The 18,678-nt window shown below is 38.3% G+C and overlaps 1 protein-coding gene and 2 long non-coding RNA genes across 3 annotated transcripts; 2 read left to right on the top strand and 1 right to left on the bottom strand.

Moving 5' to 3' along the window:
* vdac1 (voltage-dependent anion channel 1) lies at positions 1 to 7,608 on the bottom strand. Its single transcript, XM_048235043.1, has 9 exons — positions 7,458 to 7,608; positions 5,730 to 5,799; positions 5,013 to 5,062; positions 4,227 to 4,379; positions 4,057 to 4,109; positions 3,206 to 3,433; positions 1,790 to 1,940; positions 1,205 to 1,262; positions 1 to 1,050 (listed from the first exon to the last, which is right to left on the bottom strand). The coding sequence occupies exons 2-9, from the start codon at positions 5,794 to 5,796 to the stop codon at positions 959 to 961; spliced, it is 852 nt and encodes a 283-aa protein (XP_048091000.1). The 5' UTR covers positions 5,797 to 5,799; positions 7,458 to 7,608; the 3' UTR covers positions 1 to 958.
* Positions 7,609 to 8,548: 940 nt separating this feature from the next.
* On the top strand, positions 8,549 to 9,886 carry LOC125288579. The gene is made up of 3 exons (XR_007192504.1): positions 8,549 to 8,628; positions 9,368 to 9,409; positions 9,681 to 9,886. It is a non-coding gene; the product is annotated as an uncharacterized LOC125288579 (long non-coding RNA).
* Positions 9,887 to 11,020: 1,134 nt separating this feature from the next.
* On the top strand, positions 11,021 to 12,128 carry LOC125291269. The gene is made up of 3 exons (XR_007192957.1): positions 11,021 to 11,141; positions 11,317 to 11,438; positions 11,853 to 12,128. It is a non-coding gene; the product is annotated as an uncharacterized LOC125291269 (long non-coding RNA).
* The last annotated feature ends 6,550 nt before the right edge of the window (positions 12,129 to 18,678 follow it).

Consider the following 18,678-nt stretch of genomic DNA (forward strand, 5'->3'; position numbering starts at 1 on the left):
CAGAGTTTAGGTTCAAATACTTTACTTCTTTTAGGGGGCAACAAGAATGTCAAGTACATAACGTAAGTGTTCTGATCCTACTTCAAAACTGGAAGATTACATTTTCATTTCAAATGTATTCATTTCAGCCCAATGGCATTTGGGATTGACTAGTTTTTAGCATAGGTGTCTTCCTTTACTGTTCAGGGACAAGAGAGTTGCAAGAATCTTGCCTTCAGTGTTACAGGCAGGTTAAAGTACACAAGAATATCGGTAACATGATTAAGGTATAAGAATAACAAAAGAAAATCAGTTCACATCTGATTCACAAAGACGAGTGAGACAAAACACTAACTGACAAACACCAAGGTTCAGTGCCTCATAGGCCTACTGCTTCTGCATAAGTGAAGGACAACTAACCCATCCAGTATGATCTGTAAACAGACTGCTCCCTTCTATCTCGAAGGTTTTGTTTGTCAATATAAATATTCCCATACCAGGAATATTTCAGTGGTAAAGGAATGTTGTTCAACCAAGGTCAGTGTCTCTTTGACAAACTATATAGGTCCAACCTTGTGGACATGTTTTCTCCCAGAAAAGCTGAAATTGTGGTTTGAAATCTGACTGAAATAATTTGCCCAGATTGTTCTGGTACTTAACGGTCAATAAGTTAAATGTTTACTCACATGATGATAGCAAAAGAAATATGCATTTTCATTCTGAAACATTACAATAACTACTTTACTTAAATGTTCTTGTGAGGCCTACCTTTCAAAGTTCTTAAATATGCAATGTTTCCCTTTTCATAAACTTGTGTCTTGAAGTCCAGTATAACCTATCATCTGAAATCCAACAGTGAAGAATCAACTGTTGGATGATTTGACATTGTAACACCTCAACTCATCCGTAGCACATCTAAGAGAAACACAAGGTTGTGAGGGTAGATTCAACGAAATATTCAGAGCTTTGAGATGGCTCTCTATGCCTCAAACTCCAGACCCAGACCAAGCTTGTGGCCGCCAGCGTTGATGTTCTTTCCATCCAAAAGAGCCGACAGGGTAAGCTTGATCCCTACAGCAAAAAAATAAAAATAAAAATAATACATTAGCAGGTAGCAGAGAGAATGCAGCAGATTGACAACCCTACAACAGTAAATAATGAAAAATAACCACATGCAGGATCTCTTACATAGTTACATGTTTACTTTCTCATTTAGCGTTCTTACCTGGCTTAAGAGTTTGGGTATATCCAAGACCAACAAGGCTAGAATTGTTCACTTTGGCCTAGAAAAGAAAAAAATCAGAACTTGTGAAGCATTCATTGTGATCTTTTACCCTAACTCTCAGAACAAATTAATACAAATCAAACTCAAGTTCTTAACAGAGCACAATGGAAGAATTCATATATATGCCCCTTGGCGTCAACATTCAACTCCAATGAGCGCTAAGACTGTATACCAAGTTAGTCAAAAACCGACTATAAGGGTAATGATCCTACCCGATCAAAAATGTTACATAGTGCAATATCAAGCATTCCCGCACGCATGGGCAAAGTCAGATTTCCTTCACCGTATCATAAGTCAGTGTAGCATTAGAATTGTGATGCTATATATATAAAAAAAAAACATCATCAGGCAGTCACTCTAGGCCTGTTTTCCATACACTGATTAAGCCTAGTCCAAGACTGAAAGAGCCATTAAAAATAAAGGTGTTTACTCTAGGGCTAGGCTTAATCCAAGCATGGGAAACTTGCCCGCTGTGTTAAAGGATTTTCTCAGACAGTGAGAGTGGTAGCACTGTGCTGCTCATACCGAGAATGAGGCGTCGGAATCGATCTGATACTTGGCGGCGATGCCAAAGCGTGTGTTGCTATTTCCGGCAGTCCAGGCCAGATTGACAGCTGTCTCGAGCTGATCATTCACCTTCTGGTAAATAGACCCACCAAATTCAGTGCCGTCATTTCTGAAAGAGATAAAAAAAAAATGAGTCAGGGAAAAAAGATACAATTCCAAGTGAAACAGACGGTTTACCTAGGCCGTATGAAATTACATTGTTCAACTCAATGTGTGCTGGATATCTGGGCAAAGTCATCCTGGTAGAATAAAAAGTAATGTTGTAAGTAATCCAATGCAAGTTGGATTTGCAAGAGATTGAGGAGGCTGAAGCCATTTAAGGCATCTTAACTGATCTTGCAAAAGAAATAGGCGGCCATACAACACGGGCAGGAATAAACAACAGTAGCTTATTCTCTCCTCGCCAACAAAGCCCTTGACAAATCCCATCACCCCGAAATAAATGACGTCATAAATAACTACTATCACACACCGCCCAGACGGACAGCAAAGGACACTGTTTATGTTATCATTAATGACCTCTCCTGAGCACTACAAACAGTGTAGTAGCACTAGCAGTCTTCGGTAGCAGACTCAAATATTCACCAACAATCTCAAATATTTCATTACATACACTGTTGCAAATAAGATCGTTCATTTTTGTTTGTACAGGCATACTGAACCTTTGAAGCATTGTAAGGATGTTAAAGATACCAAACATTAATTGTAGCTTGTCTCCATCACCATCAAAACAACTCCTTATCATACTTCTATTCCAATATACAGTAGCCTCCAGAATTATTGGCACTAATAATTGTGAGCAACGTGTTTTCGTTAAAAATATTTATTTCTTTATGAGATTTTCTTTTTCCTCGGAATAAATTTTCTTCCCTTCAAGGGTGGATTTTTCCTTGTTGTTTTCATTGTGAGAGTACAATGAATCATCAAAAGATTATTTTTTATTATGCCTGTTTTTAGTCAACATTACCAAAGGTGCCAATAATTCTGGAGGGTACTGTACTTCTATTCTTAATGAACTGCTGCAACAGTTTGCAAGTGTGTGGAGGACAGCCAATCTTATCAGTACTTGACTTTATCAGTCCTTTTATTTAATATGTTTAGTCAGTGGTTATGATATAGATAGACAATTGTTTAATGATTCCGACCTGAATGAAATCATCTTGTTTGCATTAACATCCTAACTGGAATTTCGGCTTCATTCATTTCCTTCCCTCTCCTCACCCCCATACTTTTCCAGGACAGGGCATTAGAAAATTGGCACACTCACAGGAGCCAAAATCTAATGAGGCATTTATTTGTGCCGTTCAGATGTTTTCAACAACTATCTATAGTTCAACAGACCTGCCAAAAGTACAGGCCTGCGAGTATACTTACACATTGGTGTGCAGCTGGAACTCATCAGTCTTGTAACCGACAGCAAAGTTGCTCTGGGTGACCCTGTTCTTGCCAGCTTCGAAGGTCATCTGGTAGCCGGCCAACCATCCCTCGTACCCCACGACCGCAGCCCCATGGACGGCGGTGCCATTGATGTCATAATCCACATCACAGCCCAGATTGATGTGCTCTCGTTTATAGCCAGTCTTGATCTTTCCACTCTTCTTGCTGAAATACAGACAGAGAATTTTAGACCCATGATATGTGTACTGAAATAGGCACTGTTCCTAAAACGTTCCAGGTTATTTAAAATCTAGACGAACTGAATCAAACAGATCTTGATGAAGTAGGGCTCCTCGATTATGGCAAAAATCATAATTATAATAATTTTAGTCAATATTGAGATCAAAACTATTTAACAACACGATTACTCAATGATTTTGGAAACATTGCCCATTTTCTGCCATTTGCAAAAGTTAACAGTAGATTAAACTGAACTAATTAAACTGAATACAATTTAATTCAACTAAAAAACAATGAAAAAGAAACAATTAAAAAAAGATAATGTATACCACAGATAGCATTGTAAAGCAAAGAAATGTGCTGGATTTAAAACTCAAGACAAAATGAAAGCATTGTTGCAAAACGGATTGCAGCAAATTAATCATTTTATTTTGGTTATGTTGTTTCCATAATCATTGCCAAGTCATACTTGACCATTAGTAGATTTGTTTGATAAATTGCACGGCCCTATTGTGAAAGATTCAATCATATGAGGTGGGATCTTTGGTGGGAAGGCATTGCATAGGGGTGCATCCATAGTATTGCAAGAGAAACTTTGCTTGACTTACCCAGTGTTTGGCGAGAAAGATGAATCAAATGTCAACTTCAGACCTTTAGCCAGCTAAGAAGACAAAGAAAAAATATATATATTCATGGAACTTTGCTCTTTCTTTGCCCAGACTTGCAGACAGGACACAAAGCAGGTAGAGTTGAAAGCGTAACAAAGATGGCGCCTCACCTGGTCCTCCAGTGTGATCTCAGTGCCCAGGGTGTTGTCGGTATTCCACTTCTCGGTGAAGGTCAGACCGTGCTCCGACCATTTGTACTTGGTCTCCAGGGTGCCCGCCACTTTGCTGGTCTCTGTGTTGGCAGAGCCTGTGCTGGTGAATTCCTGCAAATGGCCAAGTCATGTCAGTCAGAGCACTACAGTAAGAATACTACACAGCAATGTGAAGAGTGGAGGAGTGAACAGGACACAGCATCCTTACTGCACAGTGATAAAATGATAAACTGGGCATTAGTCAATGTCTTCAGGTGTCTTTACACTATACACCCAATACTGGGCATCTTCATTATTATTTCAAAAACTGCTGACTAGTAGTGACGGTAGTAAATTTGCTTTGATTCTAAGAGACTTTGTGTAATTGTATAATGGCATTTTATATTTACATATTCTGCTCTCAGTTTATTTGTTTTAGAAGGTGCATTCTGCATTTTGGGGAAAACCTTCAAAACTGTGCTTAACATATAGTGATAGCAACACAGTAATTGTACCCCTATTGCTGATTCATCTCAATCAAATCAAACTAATAATTGCTGATCAGGTTGTTACCAAACTGTGATTGGTTACCATTCAAAAACTGGTTTACAGCAAGGGTGAGATGAAGTTTAATGTACACTACAGTGAAACAACTTATCTGTGAAATGTAAATCCTATTTAACATCAGTCACATCTGTGCAGCACCCTCCATCCCTCCCACCATGATTCACAACCAAAAATCTTAGAACAGAAATCTTAACTTACTAATCCATTTTCTGACTTTGTTTTCAAGTCCAGCTTGATCAGGCCAAAACCTAGGACAGTACATTGTAATGAGTTGAGACCATAGATTTGACAGTTTACTGCTACTTAAAACCTCTTCAAACTTTGTTCATGCTTCTCCCTTTTCACAGCTATTCATTGATTATTATTATTATTTGACCTGTTTTTAAGATTCATGCTTAATATTTAAGGTGTAATCTAACAGTCAATAATCAACTGTCAAACAATCAGTAAATAATAATCAGAACGACAGGTATGAATTCCACTTTGCCACAACTGAACTAGAAATAGAAACACTAAGCAAATAATCACACAAATCTGGAGAGAGTCCAATACCAAGATTACATCATCCAAATACACACACACACACACACACACACACACACACACACACACACACACACACACACACACACACAGTACTACATGAACGCACACACCCCTCCCCCAGGAAGCTTAAAGCCCAACTGAGGGACGAGCTGAGGACAATGACAGCGGTCCAGCTCCATTCACTGACTATTGATTTGGAATTCCCACAGCTCAGGCTTGGCCTTTGGGGTCAACGTGCCCCAGGAAATCCTAAAGAGCTGGGATATGCTATTTAATGCCAATACATTTTCAGCTCATCAGAAGTTATCATAGTAAACAAACAGCAATGTCTTGAAATAGATTAATGTAATCAATCAGTTTGATTCTTACCATAACCCTTGGTGAAGACATCCCTGGCTGGTTTGCCAAGGTCGACGTATGTTGGGGGTACAGCCATGATCTGTGATGGGGAATCGGACATTGTCATTAGTCAAACTGTTGTCGGTAAGACTGCAGCAAAAACGCTGGGAAGCTACACTATCAAGTGTTGGTGTGAAGAGAGATATGAAGACCTTATGATGACGTTTGTTCAAATGAAGAGCATATAAACATGGACAGAAATAAGTTTCAAAGCAATTTTACAAGCCAAAGTTTGTATAATGTTTCCCATATATGGCTGTTCAAGATCAAATTACACTGTCTTCCTCCAACTGCACTGGCTGGCTGCTACCAGATATATTGTCTTCACTACAGTCATTAGCACAATCTATAGTGAGGGACTAGCAGACACCATTACCACATGGTTAAATGGGGCAGGAATTAACAAGGTCCCCCATGGAGATTGAGACCAAGCCCTGTGTGACATGGAGAATAGGCTACATGATCAGACAAAATGTCCTTGGTTTGCCATAAAATGACTGGTTCGAATTAAATTGTCACATGGCATAGAACATGCAAGGTCATCAATGCCCTTGTACTGATGGTACTTTCATTTTTATGACCTAAGTAAAGGCAAGTTTAGGAAGTAAATGAATTACAGTGCTTAAAGGTGATGGTGCTTTGCCATCTTGGATCACAGCATGACTTATTCACATGTCACTACAGTCAAGGGCATTGTTGACCAAAGGATTACAGGGAGCGGAATATATGAAGGTTGTAAAGGTGTGGCCTATTTCAACACAGAAACATTCCGCGTGCTTTCACTAAAAGTACGGAGGAGGATCTTTAACAAGTCGGACGAGAAGGACTTGTTGGTTATGGTTTGTGACTAGAAGGCTCCCTTTTTTCAGTCAATGTGACTGCTAATAAAGAATGAGTGAGACAAATGTGTTCGCAAAAGAGATACAATATCATACACTGACGTGTTGGCTTTTACGAATGTATTGCCTGACTCCAGGCACCATCATCACTGTTAGGGAGTGGCTGCATCAACATCACGTTAACTAATGCTCGCTTTAGCTCGACAGCTAACGTTCTAGGAATTCTAGCTATCTAGCTAGCATAGTCCCTGACCTGACTGACGTGACTACCTGCATGTACAGCCAATGCGGAAACATAAGGGGGCTTCGCATCTCGCACCCGGTGTTCTTGTCCATTTCCGAACAAATACACTTGTGACAATTTTGTCTTGATATTCAGCTACATTAATCAAATCCGTTGTTGCTAGCTACGTTGGAATTGATGAAACATTTATTTGAAGTTTTGCAAATACCTGTGGGCTATCTTGCTAGCTATGTAGCTATTGTGACCAACACTAAAATGACTCCCAGAGTTCACCGATAAAGCTTCCCTGCTGTTCTGTTTTTAAACAATTTAATGTCGTGACATTTTATGTATGCAGCTGCATCTATGGAGTCCTCGTTGAATGTGAGCATTTGGCATTAGCTAGCTTGCTAACAAACCAGGCCTCACTCGTGTGGCTAACTGATGGAGCGAGGATATCCCACTGCAGTGCTGCACCATGTCCATCAGCATCTTTTGCTGCTTAGGCAAACTGCAACTGAATGCATGCGTGACAGCACGAGATTTAAGTGTTTGACCGATTCACGGCTGACACGGAGAAAGAAAAGTCTTAAAGGAGAACAGAATCGCAACTCTTTGTATTAAATTTCAACATACCTCTGAATTGTAAACTCCTTATGAAGCTCTCCTGAACAAGATTCTGCTGCACAGTGGACAAAGGGAGGAGTAGGAGAAGGTGCGTCACATACTCACAGTCACGCAAGCGCTTGAAACGCACCCTACGTCACGCCCATCTGCTGAAATGAGAACAGAGCGTCCTAGCAGGGTCGGCATATTTGCCTGAATCGTAGGATACAACAGATAAATTGACGAAATCCGAGAAAACACAATATATAAGACTACTGACTACACCAGGCTTAAAAAAAATAAAATAAAAAACTCTCCAAATTTTTCATAAAGTAGCCTTATCTTAGGTTGCAAGGCTACATGTAATGGGCTGTGCAGTGTGGGAGTGGAGAGATAAAGTGCTATGCAAATAGGCTCTTTTCATTATATCACAAATTATTCGCATTTACATTTGTGAACAGGTATCCTCTAGGCTATGGAAGAATATTAGACTCAAAAGTTTTGTACGTCTGTATCACGTTTTGAAACTGTAGAAATTATTTGTAACTGTAAAAATGATCTGTACAAGTAATTGTCAATATCACAAATATGCGCTACACTTACAAATCTATTCTAGGGGTACGGATCGGTTTTACAGCTACAAATCATCCTACAGTTAAAAATATTTTACAATTACAAATATATTCTACAATTACACATCAATATTCTACGCACAAAAAGCTGCTCTACAGTTACAAATCTTTTCTACAGGTGTACAGACTTTTGCACCACCTTTGGGATGAAAAGTGTCTCATATGGATTGTGTGTGTGTGTAACAGGATTTGTAACTGTAAAAATGATTTGTGATTTAACAAAAAAATAACACGAACAATTTTAAGTATTACTCATATATCGTTCACTTACAAATATATTCCACAGGTATGAAATATTCCACAGTTGCTGTCTTTCAATTACGAAACTATTCTGCCATTACAAATTTCTGCTGCTTGCACAAGTATTTTCTACAAGTATACAAATCATTTTGAGACTGTTCTGGCGCTTCCTGTTGAATAGCCAATGGCGATCCTCAGGTTTGGCTAGCCAACCATGAATCTCAGTTCACTAACCAATCACAGATCAGGAGCAGCGCCGTCGTTGTCTGTGGGTGCAACCAAACCTGGAGTCTACGTTTGGAGCACGCTAGTTTCCTGTATTCCTTGAGGTATGTTGGTAGCCTACACCACAGACATGTTCTATGTCCACTATTCCTTGTTAAAACAGCCAGTGTACCTGATATACGGGGCAACGAGGTGAGATCAATCAATGGCAACTAATGTGGGCAACAGACAAATAACTATTAAATATAGCAAGCTACCGCTAGTTAGCCAAATCCCACTCAATCAGTCTGTCAGTTTAAGCAGCATACAAGTGCTAACGGAAATGTAGTGTGTGGATGGAAATAAATAACAACACTCAACATACTTTTGAAGACATTTTGTTTCAAGTTTGTAACAAATGCGGTCAAAGTTTTAAGGGAGTTTGTCAGTCGGTCATAAGGTAGGCTCAGCAAAAAGAGGCAGGCGGCTAGCATTATTATCAAGAGGTGTGCTAACCATTAGGCCTCGTATGCCAGGTCTACCTCCAGATTGTGAGGTGCTACTTTGGACTTGACGAACTCTTATAGTAGGCAACAGAAACTTTTTACTGCAGAAAAACCGTAGTAGGTTTGATGCTCAACAGATTGCTCTGGAGTTAGTTATAAGTTAATAATAAGTATCCATTGATATGTGTGACAAAACATACCAACTGGTGTCAACATCAGCTAGGCTATGTTGGCATTTTCTGATGGTTCTTCATGACTGATCATAAGGTACAAAATAAATAATACAGAAATACAGTGCTGGGCATTGGTAGACAATCATATTAATCTGTCTATGTATCTATTTCTTCTGTGTAAGCAGTTTCTTATGGATCCCCAGTTGCTGCCTACTTCTGAAGCACAGGTGGGTCATAAAATATATTTTACTGTCTATGAAAATAGGTAAGCCGCCCGATGTGAGTTTCAAAAAGCATACCTTTTGAACTTGTTGACGGCAGTATTCCTACTTAAAACAACATCCTCGGATGTGTATGTTTTATATTTTGTAAAAGTTAAAGAGAAATCACTACTATTCTATCTTAAAAAGTCAGTTTATTTTCAAACGTTTTTGTTGGTTCCTGTCAGTGATAGATCATTATCTATGATAAATGTATAGTTACTCTCTACACTGGCAGGTTATTAGAGAGGCTGAAAACCAGACTGGAACAGGCTCTTCAAAGGCAGCCTCTGGACCTGGACTATTTAGAGTTCCTCTGTACCAGTGAGTTGAGCCTAGTTCACTGAGTACTCACATGCCATTTCCAGAAGAGGTAAGCAAAGTCTGTTTGTTTTTTGTGCAAAATAAGTACAAACATTACCCCTGTTTTCAGAATACTTTCAGAAGGTGCCACTGAGTCCTGCTGTCCTGCTAAAATAAACTTCACTGACAGTTTTACATATTTTCCCCTCACAAACTATTAGATACCAGAATACAGTTGTTTTGTACTGTAAACATAGTATTAAGTGTTGATTTATATATATTTAAAACAAAAGAGGAGACGGCAGAGCCTCATGCTTATAATCATTAATTAATTATAAAATAAATCATGGACCTACACCAGTAATCCTCACTATTTTTCTCACAAGAGACACATTGGCAGTGCAAAATCAAAGGAGAGCCTCTTTTCACGACCAGCGTACTAAGTCACCTTTGCAAATGTGCATTTCTACATATAAATTGGACATCCCACAAAAAAGAAATAACACAGCCAATACATTTTCATTTAAGACCAGTCATCTAATACTGGGATGAGTGGAAGCTGGCATGCGTGTCCTTGACTTTCTTCATGCTGTAATTTTAGTAGCAGGTTTGACAATACCCCCTTTAGGAAGCACCATTAAGGCTTAATAACTTCCTTTCACCTTCATTATTGTATTTGGGTGAAGGGAAATGTATAATTAAGATGTTTTTTGTTTTCACAGTGCAGGATTGTATGTTTATGAAGCACATTTGAAAAAAAATATTGACTGTTACCACATACAGTGGGTCCCATTCAGAAGTGGCCACTTCTTTCGCGTTTTCAGCTGTGTGAAATGTATTACAACTTATCGCCACAAGGTGGCAGTTTAAGTCCACTGTAGCATTTGTAAACAGGGCAGTGGAGTGCATTCAAAGGCGTTGCAGTGGCAGTGAGATACTGTAAGCAGAACGAAACTGATCACCTCGTTGAAGTCATACAGTAGACTAGGCTAAATCAGAGCTTGCTTTTGTTTTTATCAACCTGGGGCCAGAGATGATGGCCTTTGGCGAACAGTTTAGGCCTACTCAAAATGAATAAAATCAAAAGCACTATACAGATGACATGAAAAAGGTTATGATGTATGGATTCCCAAGTGTCCAAGCTTCCAAGTGGTGTATAACATAATTATGCTTCATAGCAATATGGGATTTAGAATGTTGGGGGAAGGAGGGAAGGTGTTCTTCATAAGGTTAAAATATTGTTGTTATGATCGTTTAACAGGTCATAGGCAGGCGGGGAAAAGCAGGCCTTAAAAGAGGGCTACAGGATACTGGGGTGCTCCCAATGATCACAGAACGGCCAGAACTGGCTAGAGTTCTGTTCCCACAAGGTGTCTCATCTCTGATGGATCCTAAGGTATTAATGTTCAAGCATGGCAATTTAAACATGGCAAGCATGACACATCCTCTCACATTCTTTTTGCAAAGGTAAATTTGTAAATGGAGGAAAACAACTGACAGAATAAAGTACATCATGACTATGGTACAGTGCACAATAGTATTCCAAACAGGGCACACTGTTTTTGTTGCAGATGATTTTGAAAAGAGAGGTTTGACCAGATGAGGCGGAGGTTGACGAAGATGAAATGGAAGACTGCCGTGTCGCAGCCTACCTCAGACAATACGTTGCCGTGCCTACCTCAGACAATACGTTGTAAGTGGTATGACAAATATTTCCTAAGATCTTTATTATATTAATATAATATATATATTATTTTCTTGTGGTATTATAAGTATATAGTATAAGTATATATACTCTTTTGATCCCTTGAGGGAAATTTGGTCTATGCATGTATCCCAATCCGTGAATTAGTGAAACACACTCAGCACACAGTGAGGTGAAGCACACACTAATCCAGGCACAGTGAGCTGCCTGCAACAACAGCGGCGCTCGGGGAACAGTGAGGGGTTAGGTGCCTGGTCAAGGGCACTTCAGCTGTGCCTACTGGTCGGGACTCAAACCGGCAACCCTCCGGTTACAAGTCCGAAGCGCTAACCAGGCTAGCATTGTATAACAAACGAACTACTACTAAAAGTATTTTCTGATATTGTCTTTTAATTCTTACAGTTTCTTTAGAGACATTGAAAGACCTGGTGGTCTTCTGGACGGGATAGTCTGTTGGCAGGGGCAATGCCGACTGTACTTTGAAACTCCCCCTAGGGACAAGAATGTATGACACCTTCAAAGAAGCTATGAATGCAGCGCTGAAATAAAGCAATTATGGTTTTGGCTTGATCTAGTGTTGTTTTCTGCAAGTTCAATGCAGTATAGTCAACAATTTCAGTGTTGACAGACGGTGACCAGAGTTCCAGTTGTTCAATGAATAAACTATGCAATGAGAAACTGTATGACGATTGCTATTTTTCCTAGTTGTATATTTAACTACAATGTGTGCACCATATGCAATAGCCAGAAAAGTTGTGATTTTGTTTCTCAGCTGCCACAAGGCACCTATCCCCAACTTGCTCTGAGAAACTGGCTCTGGTAAGAATTGATGTCTAAGTTGATTTGGATAAAAACGTAAGCCTAATGAATACAATTATTTATTAAAGTTCACATATCCCAGCATTAGGGAATAATATTTAAAAATGCAATTTTAAATTTATCAGACAGGACAGGGGAGAAGTCTACAATAATGGTGTTCAAAGACTAGAATACAATAGACCTAAGAAACACATTTTAAAGAACAAATATAGGAGGGAAGGAGATGTATTTTCTATTCAGTGGTAGGCTACATGTTGTCCATGCTGATGTAAATAATGGTCCAGTGATCCAGTGGAGTGATCTTGAAGGCCCTTGATAAGAGATATTACATCAGTGTTAAAAAAAACCCTCACAGACCACCTAGCTAAACAAAAAAAATAGGCCTACTCATTGCTTATTACCTTGCTTATTGTCAAGAGGATTCATGATTTAAACTGGCGTAGCTTACATAGGCAGTGTTACAGAACTGTTTGGATTTACATAAAAGTTGTTCAACATCGCAAACAAATCATCTATAGGCCTATTATATTTTAGCATGCCAGCTCGCGAACCACACTTTGAGAAACACTGGCTTAGGCTACATGAATAGACAAAAACAACGATGCATATTTACATGCACACTGAAACACTATGTAGAAAGAGAGCATTCTGGAAAAGCATGATTGTATTTGTAGTAGCTTATCTGCACAAGTACAGTTGGCAAATGATCAAAGTTAACAAACCATCAGAAATGTAAAACGATGACTGTAATTAACATAGCTGAAGTCGCCCATTTGAAATGTAAATAAATTGATAACTTAACTACCTAGGAACAGCCGAAAGATAACTGCCGATAGAGAGGGGAAACATTTTGTTAACGACTTGCCCCGTGTATCAGGTACACTGGCTGTATTAACTATCAATGTACCTCAAGGAATATAGGAAACTAGCATCGGAGCCCGTTCCTTAATTAGACATTCTCTGCTAAGCGTGCTCCAAGCGTAGACTCAAGTTTGGTTGCACCCACACAACTAGCCAGGACGGCGGCGCTGCTCCTGCTCTGTGATTGGTTAGTGAACTGAGATTCATGGTTGGCTAGCCAAACCTGAGGATCGCCATTGGCTATTCAACAGGAAGCGCCAGAACAGTCTCAAAATGATTTGTATACTTGTAGAAAATACTTGCGCGAGCAGCAGAGATTTGTAATGGCAGAAAAGTGTTTGCAATTGAAAGACAGCAACTGTGGAATATTTCACACCTGTGGAATATATTTGTAAGTGAACGATATATGAGTAATACTTAAAATTGTTCGTGTTATTTTTTTGTTAAATCACAAATCATTTTTACAGTTACAAATCCTGTTACACACACACACAATACATATGAGACACTTCTCATCCCAAAGGTGGTGCAAAAGTCTGTACACCTGTAGAAAAGATTTGTAACTGTAGAGCAGCTTTTTGTGCGTAGAATATTGATGTGTAATTGTAGAATATATTTGTAATTGTAAAATATTTTTAACTCTAGGATGATTTGTAGCTGTAAAACCGATCCATTACCATTAGAATAGATTTGTAACTGTAGGGCATATTTGTGATATTGACAATTACTTGTACAGATCATTTTTACAGTTACAAATAATTTCTACAGTTTCAAAACGTGATACACTCGTACAAAACTTTTGAGTCTAATATTCTTCCATACTAGGCCTACTATACAAGAGCAAACGTCTTTTAAACGGAATAGCCTAATTTGGTAAGGGCTAGGCCTACTGTTGAGGGTTGTCATGGTGTGGTTCAGTCTCAGATCGTTTGAGTTTCAGGAGATATAAAGAATAATTAAAAATAATAATAATAATAGTCAAGTCATGTCATTCTATTTGTATAGCACATTTGAAAACAACCTAATGTGTTTCACAATGTGTGAGGTTAGACATGACAATAATAACATAGATCAAACATTTGAGGAACAAGGAGTTAATATTTGAAAGCAGGGGGACCAGAGCAAGGGAAGGGAAGCAATGTAACAAGGTATAAATAAAATAGTAATAAGTAGGATAGCAAAATAAAAACATAAAATAAAAATAGGTTTAAAAATAAATAATATAGGCCTAGAAATAAATAATTTAAGGTAAAAGTCAAAATCAGGTTAAGAAAGAAATAAAACAGTTGGATAAAATCCAAAGGTAAAAAAATGCATAAAAGACAATAAGTTAAAAGTAAAAAGAAATAAAATAAATGAAACTTCATATAAAACCTCAGACTGAACTAAAAGTAAGAGAAAAAAGGTGAGTCTTTAAATTTGAAACAATAGGACAAGATCTGATGTGCAATAGGAGACTATAGGCAGCAACAGAAAAAGTATGGTCACCTTCGGATTTCAGGCGTGAAAATGGTAGAGAGTTAGTGAAGATGACCTAAGTGACCAGGGGGCAAGTAAGGTGAGAGCAGATCGGAAATGTACTGAGAGGCTAAACCATTTAGAGCTTTAAAAACAAATAATATATTTTTTAAATAAACTTACAACACTGTAAAATTTCACTGGCAGTGCATCTGGGCAAGGACTAGAGTGATGTGTTGACATTTCCTTATACCAGTTAAAAGCAGCTGCATTTTGGACCATTTGTAATTTTGAGAGTGTTGAATGGGACAGTCCCAAATAAAGTGCATTGCAGTAATTTAGCCAAGAAGTAATAAAAGCATGGATTATGGTGTCCAGGGCTTTGGGGGTTAAAAATGACGTTACTTTTGCAATATTTCTAAGATGTTTAAAGCTGCCTCTTACTCACTTGTTTGTTGAAATTCAAAGAGCTGTCCATAAAAACACCACGATTTTTAACCTCATACATGTGCAAATAAGCAGAAAGGGGACCAAGAGAAGAGTTTGCCGCGTGGCTGAGCTAGAGGGACCATTGATGATTACCTCTGTTTTGATCTCATTCAACACAAGGAAATTGCTAGCCATCCAACATTGACCAGATTACAAATAGAGCTAGAACAGTTGGGTGAAACTGGTAGATAAAACTGGGTGTCGTCGGCATAACAGTGGTGGAAATGTTATATTTTCTGAAGATTGAGCTGAGGGTAAGCATATAAGGAAAATAAGAGGGGTCCCAGGATAGAGAAGAAATAATAATGTTAATAATTGTAACAATAACAAACAATAAGTGTAAGTGCTCACATTCTGATCCATGCTCATTTGCATGTAGGATGGTTGAGACATGAGAAGATCAGTTTGTCACCACACCACGCACCCTTCAGCTTGAAGGGAAAGACAAATACATGATGGAATGTAATGACAATGAGTAAACTACCCAACAAAGCAGAGTTGAAAACATTTTCTGTCCTACACATCATTTGTGCCTTGCTGTTATCAGATATCAACTATGCAAGGTCTAGCTCTGCAGTTTTGTGTCCTGTAATTTAACACTAGGAGTCTTTTTTCACTGCGCTGAAAAGTGGAGACAGAATTTTGATAAAAGCATGACTGGATCCTAAACACATGACCCTGAGATGAACATCTAAATAAATCAATTACATTTAAATTGTAATTAAATCAATTACAATAAATCAAACACAGAGATATGGGTCTGCCATGTTTTTTTTTATTTAATCTCTGGTGGAAATTCATGAAAACTGTTTCTTGGGGAAACAGAAAAACAATTAGTCCATGAGCCACAGGCCCAAAAAGGGGCGTGTCACTACCATTTGGGGGGGCAAATTCTCACTATATTTTTCTGGAAGCTACACATCTCTGGAGTATAAAATGGTTTGATAGCAAGTTGGATCCTGTAGCTTTGTGGCTGTACAGGCCTTCAAAGTTGACCTCTGATTTGAAAAAAGGAAATTCCGCCTATTGGCTTTTTTTTGTTAAACCACTCATAAGAGCCCAGAAAATAATTCAAACCTCATTATTACTGATGCATATGTGGTGTTTGATGTTGGCATACATATTTTGAATCATTATGTGATTTTGCCCTTCATTTTGGTTGATAAAATTCAAGATTTGTGTGTAATAATGAGCAAATCTACGTTTTCAGAGACACAACGTGTTGCAGCACTAATTGAAATGCCCACTACCTCATTAATCAATGTATTTATACCTTCCTACCTCCCAGCAGAGACTTGAAATACAAATGATTACATAGGTCTGCATTGCTATGCTATTTACTATTTGTAAATGTACTATTCGGAAACACCCCAAAATTCAGTAAATTAGTATTAGAGATCAAAACATCATGATTACCAATCACATATTACCTTTACATTCAAGGAATACCATTTGAAAATTGTTCACATCACCACATGTACCCAGTTTAACATAAATATTAAAATTTTATAATGTCCAGGGCACATGAAATACATACAGTAATTTCCTGTGTATTAGCCGTATTGTGTATAAGCCACAGGACAGTGTTTTATGCAAGTTAAAAGAAACAAAACCATATACCATATTAACTGCCCCCGTGTATTAACCTCATAGCTGAAGAAATGTTGCAAAATCATTGTATAAGCTGCAGCTAATAGTTGGGAAATTATGGTAATTGCATCACAGGTGCTAAAATGATCTACATTATACATTTCAGTTGTACGTTTTGACTAGTAAGAATGTGGGAATGAGATGTAGATGAACTGGTTGGTCAAAATATTCATACTTTACACATTGTTATCATTATGTACAATTATTATTATTATTATTATTATTATTATTATTATTATTATTATTATTATTATTATTACTATTATTATTATCATACTTAAAATTGTCTTTCATCTGATGTTAAAATAATTTCTATTGAAAAGAATTAATAACTATTTTCCAAGACTTGATCTACAAGTACATACATTTACAACAGTTTTAAAAATTCTACACAGTTAGATCTGATGAGACAGAAATTGAAATTGGATCAATCCATTTTCAGAGGAACATGAGTTCATTTGCATATCTACAGCAGGCAAAGCAACACGAGGTTAGGGATGATCTGATTCAGGCTCATACTACAGGCAAAGATCATGACATAGAGGCTGGAGTCAGATACACCTAAGCACACATCCCATGATACATTGACAAAGCAAAAATTAAATACATTTACGAGCATGAGTCAAAAAAGAAAACACAGGCACATGGCAAGACCATCATGTTAAAGACTGGACATGAGAGAAGTCTTTTGTCACCCTTTGGACCTTAACCATGGTCATTGGCGACACCTGAGGGGACCCCAAGGAAAACCTCTAAAGCAGCACTTGCAAAGCATTTGCAGAAACTTGCATCACTATCAGATAATCTTCCAGATGAATATAATACAGCAACAATCATTGATGGAATGTCTCTGGTCCAGAAGGTCAATAACAATGTCTCAACTTATGCAGACATTGCTGCTGCTATTCATAGCATGATCCGTAAAGAGGCAAGGCAGAGGCAGATAATTTGTTTAGATTAAATTAGATTAGATTTAACTTTATTGTCATTGTGCAGAGAACAAGTACAGAGACAACGAAATGCAGTTTGTGTCTAGCCAGAAGTGCAAAAAAGCAGAAAAGTACAATGTGATATACACAGTATAGGCAGGTGGTGCATAGACAGGACAAGAAATATAGTGCAGTGTAGACAGTAGTATACAGTCGTTTTGCAGAAGGTGGTTTAGAGTAGCATAAATTAAATATAAATATGTGCAGTATATTAGCAGTTACCTTATAAGAGCAGAATAAATATGGCTATGTACTGTAATATGAACAATGTATGAACAACATGTACAGGTATGTGCAATGTAGTGGCGGTACCATTATAGTAGTAGTAAGAACAATATAGATATATGCAGTGTATTAACAGAATATATTACAGAAAAACTGAATAAATATGGATATTTAGTATGAACCATATAGACAGATATGTACAGTATGTACAACTATGTGCAGTGTGGTAACAGTACCATTGTAGTGCAGAAACAGTAACATTACAATAGTATTAATAATAAGTGTATGTGCAGGATGAAAAGCAGTAGAATATGGCTATGTACAGTATAAGTGTATTTACAGTATGTACATTTGTAAATAAATAGATGGATGGGATAGGGTAGTGCAGTTGTGGGGGGCTAGGGGATGTCCGCCTCCTTGTTGTCCCTGTCAAGGTTGCCATGGTCGGGACACCTCAACAGGCACAGGCAAGGAGGCATCAGGCGGGGGCGGGGCAGGGGGGTGATGGGGGCTAGTTCGTTGGATGTCACCAGGATGCAGAGCTAGAGTTCAGTAGGGTGACAGCCGCAGGAAAGAAGCTTCCTCTGAACCTGCTAGTACGGATGCAGAGAGACCTGTAACACCTCCCGGAGTGGAGTGGGGAGAACAGTCTGTTGTTGAGGTGAGAACAGTCTTTGATGATGATGCACGCCTTACGCAAGCATCGCTTGCCCTGGATGGCATCGATGGAGGGATGT

The sequence above is a fragment of the Alosa alosa genome, chromosome 2 (assembly GCF_017589495.1).
Source record: "Alosa alosa isolate M-15738 ecotype Scorff River chromosome 2, AALO_Geno_1.1, whole genome shotgun sequence".
Taxonomy (NCBI): Eukaryota; Metazoa; Chordata; class Actinopteri; order Clupeiformes; family Clupeidae; genus Alosa; species Alosa alosa.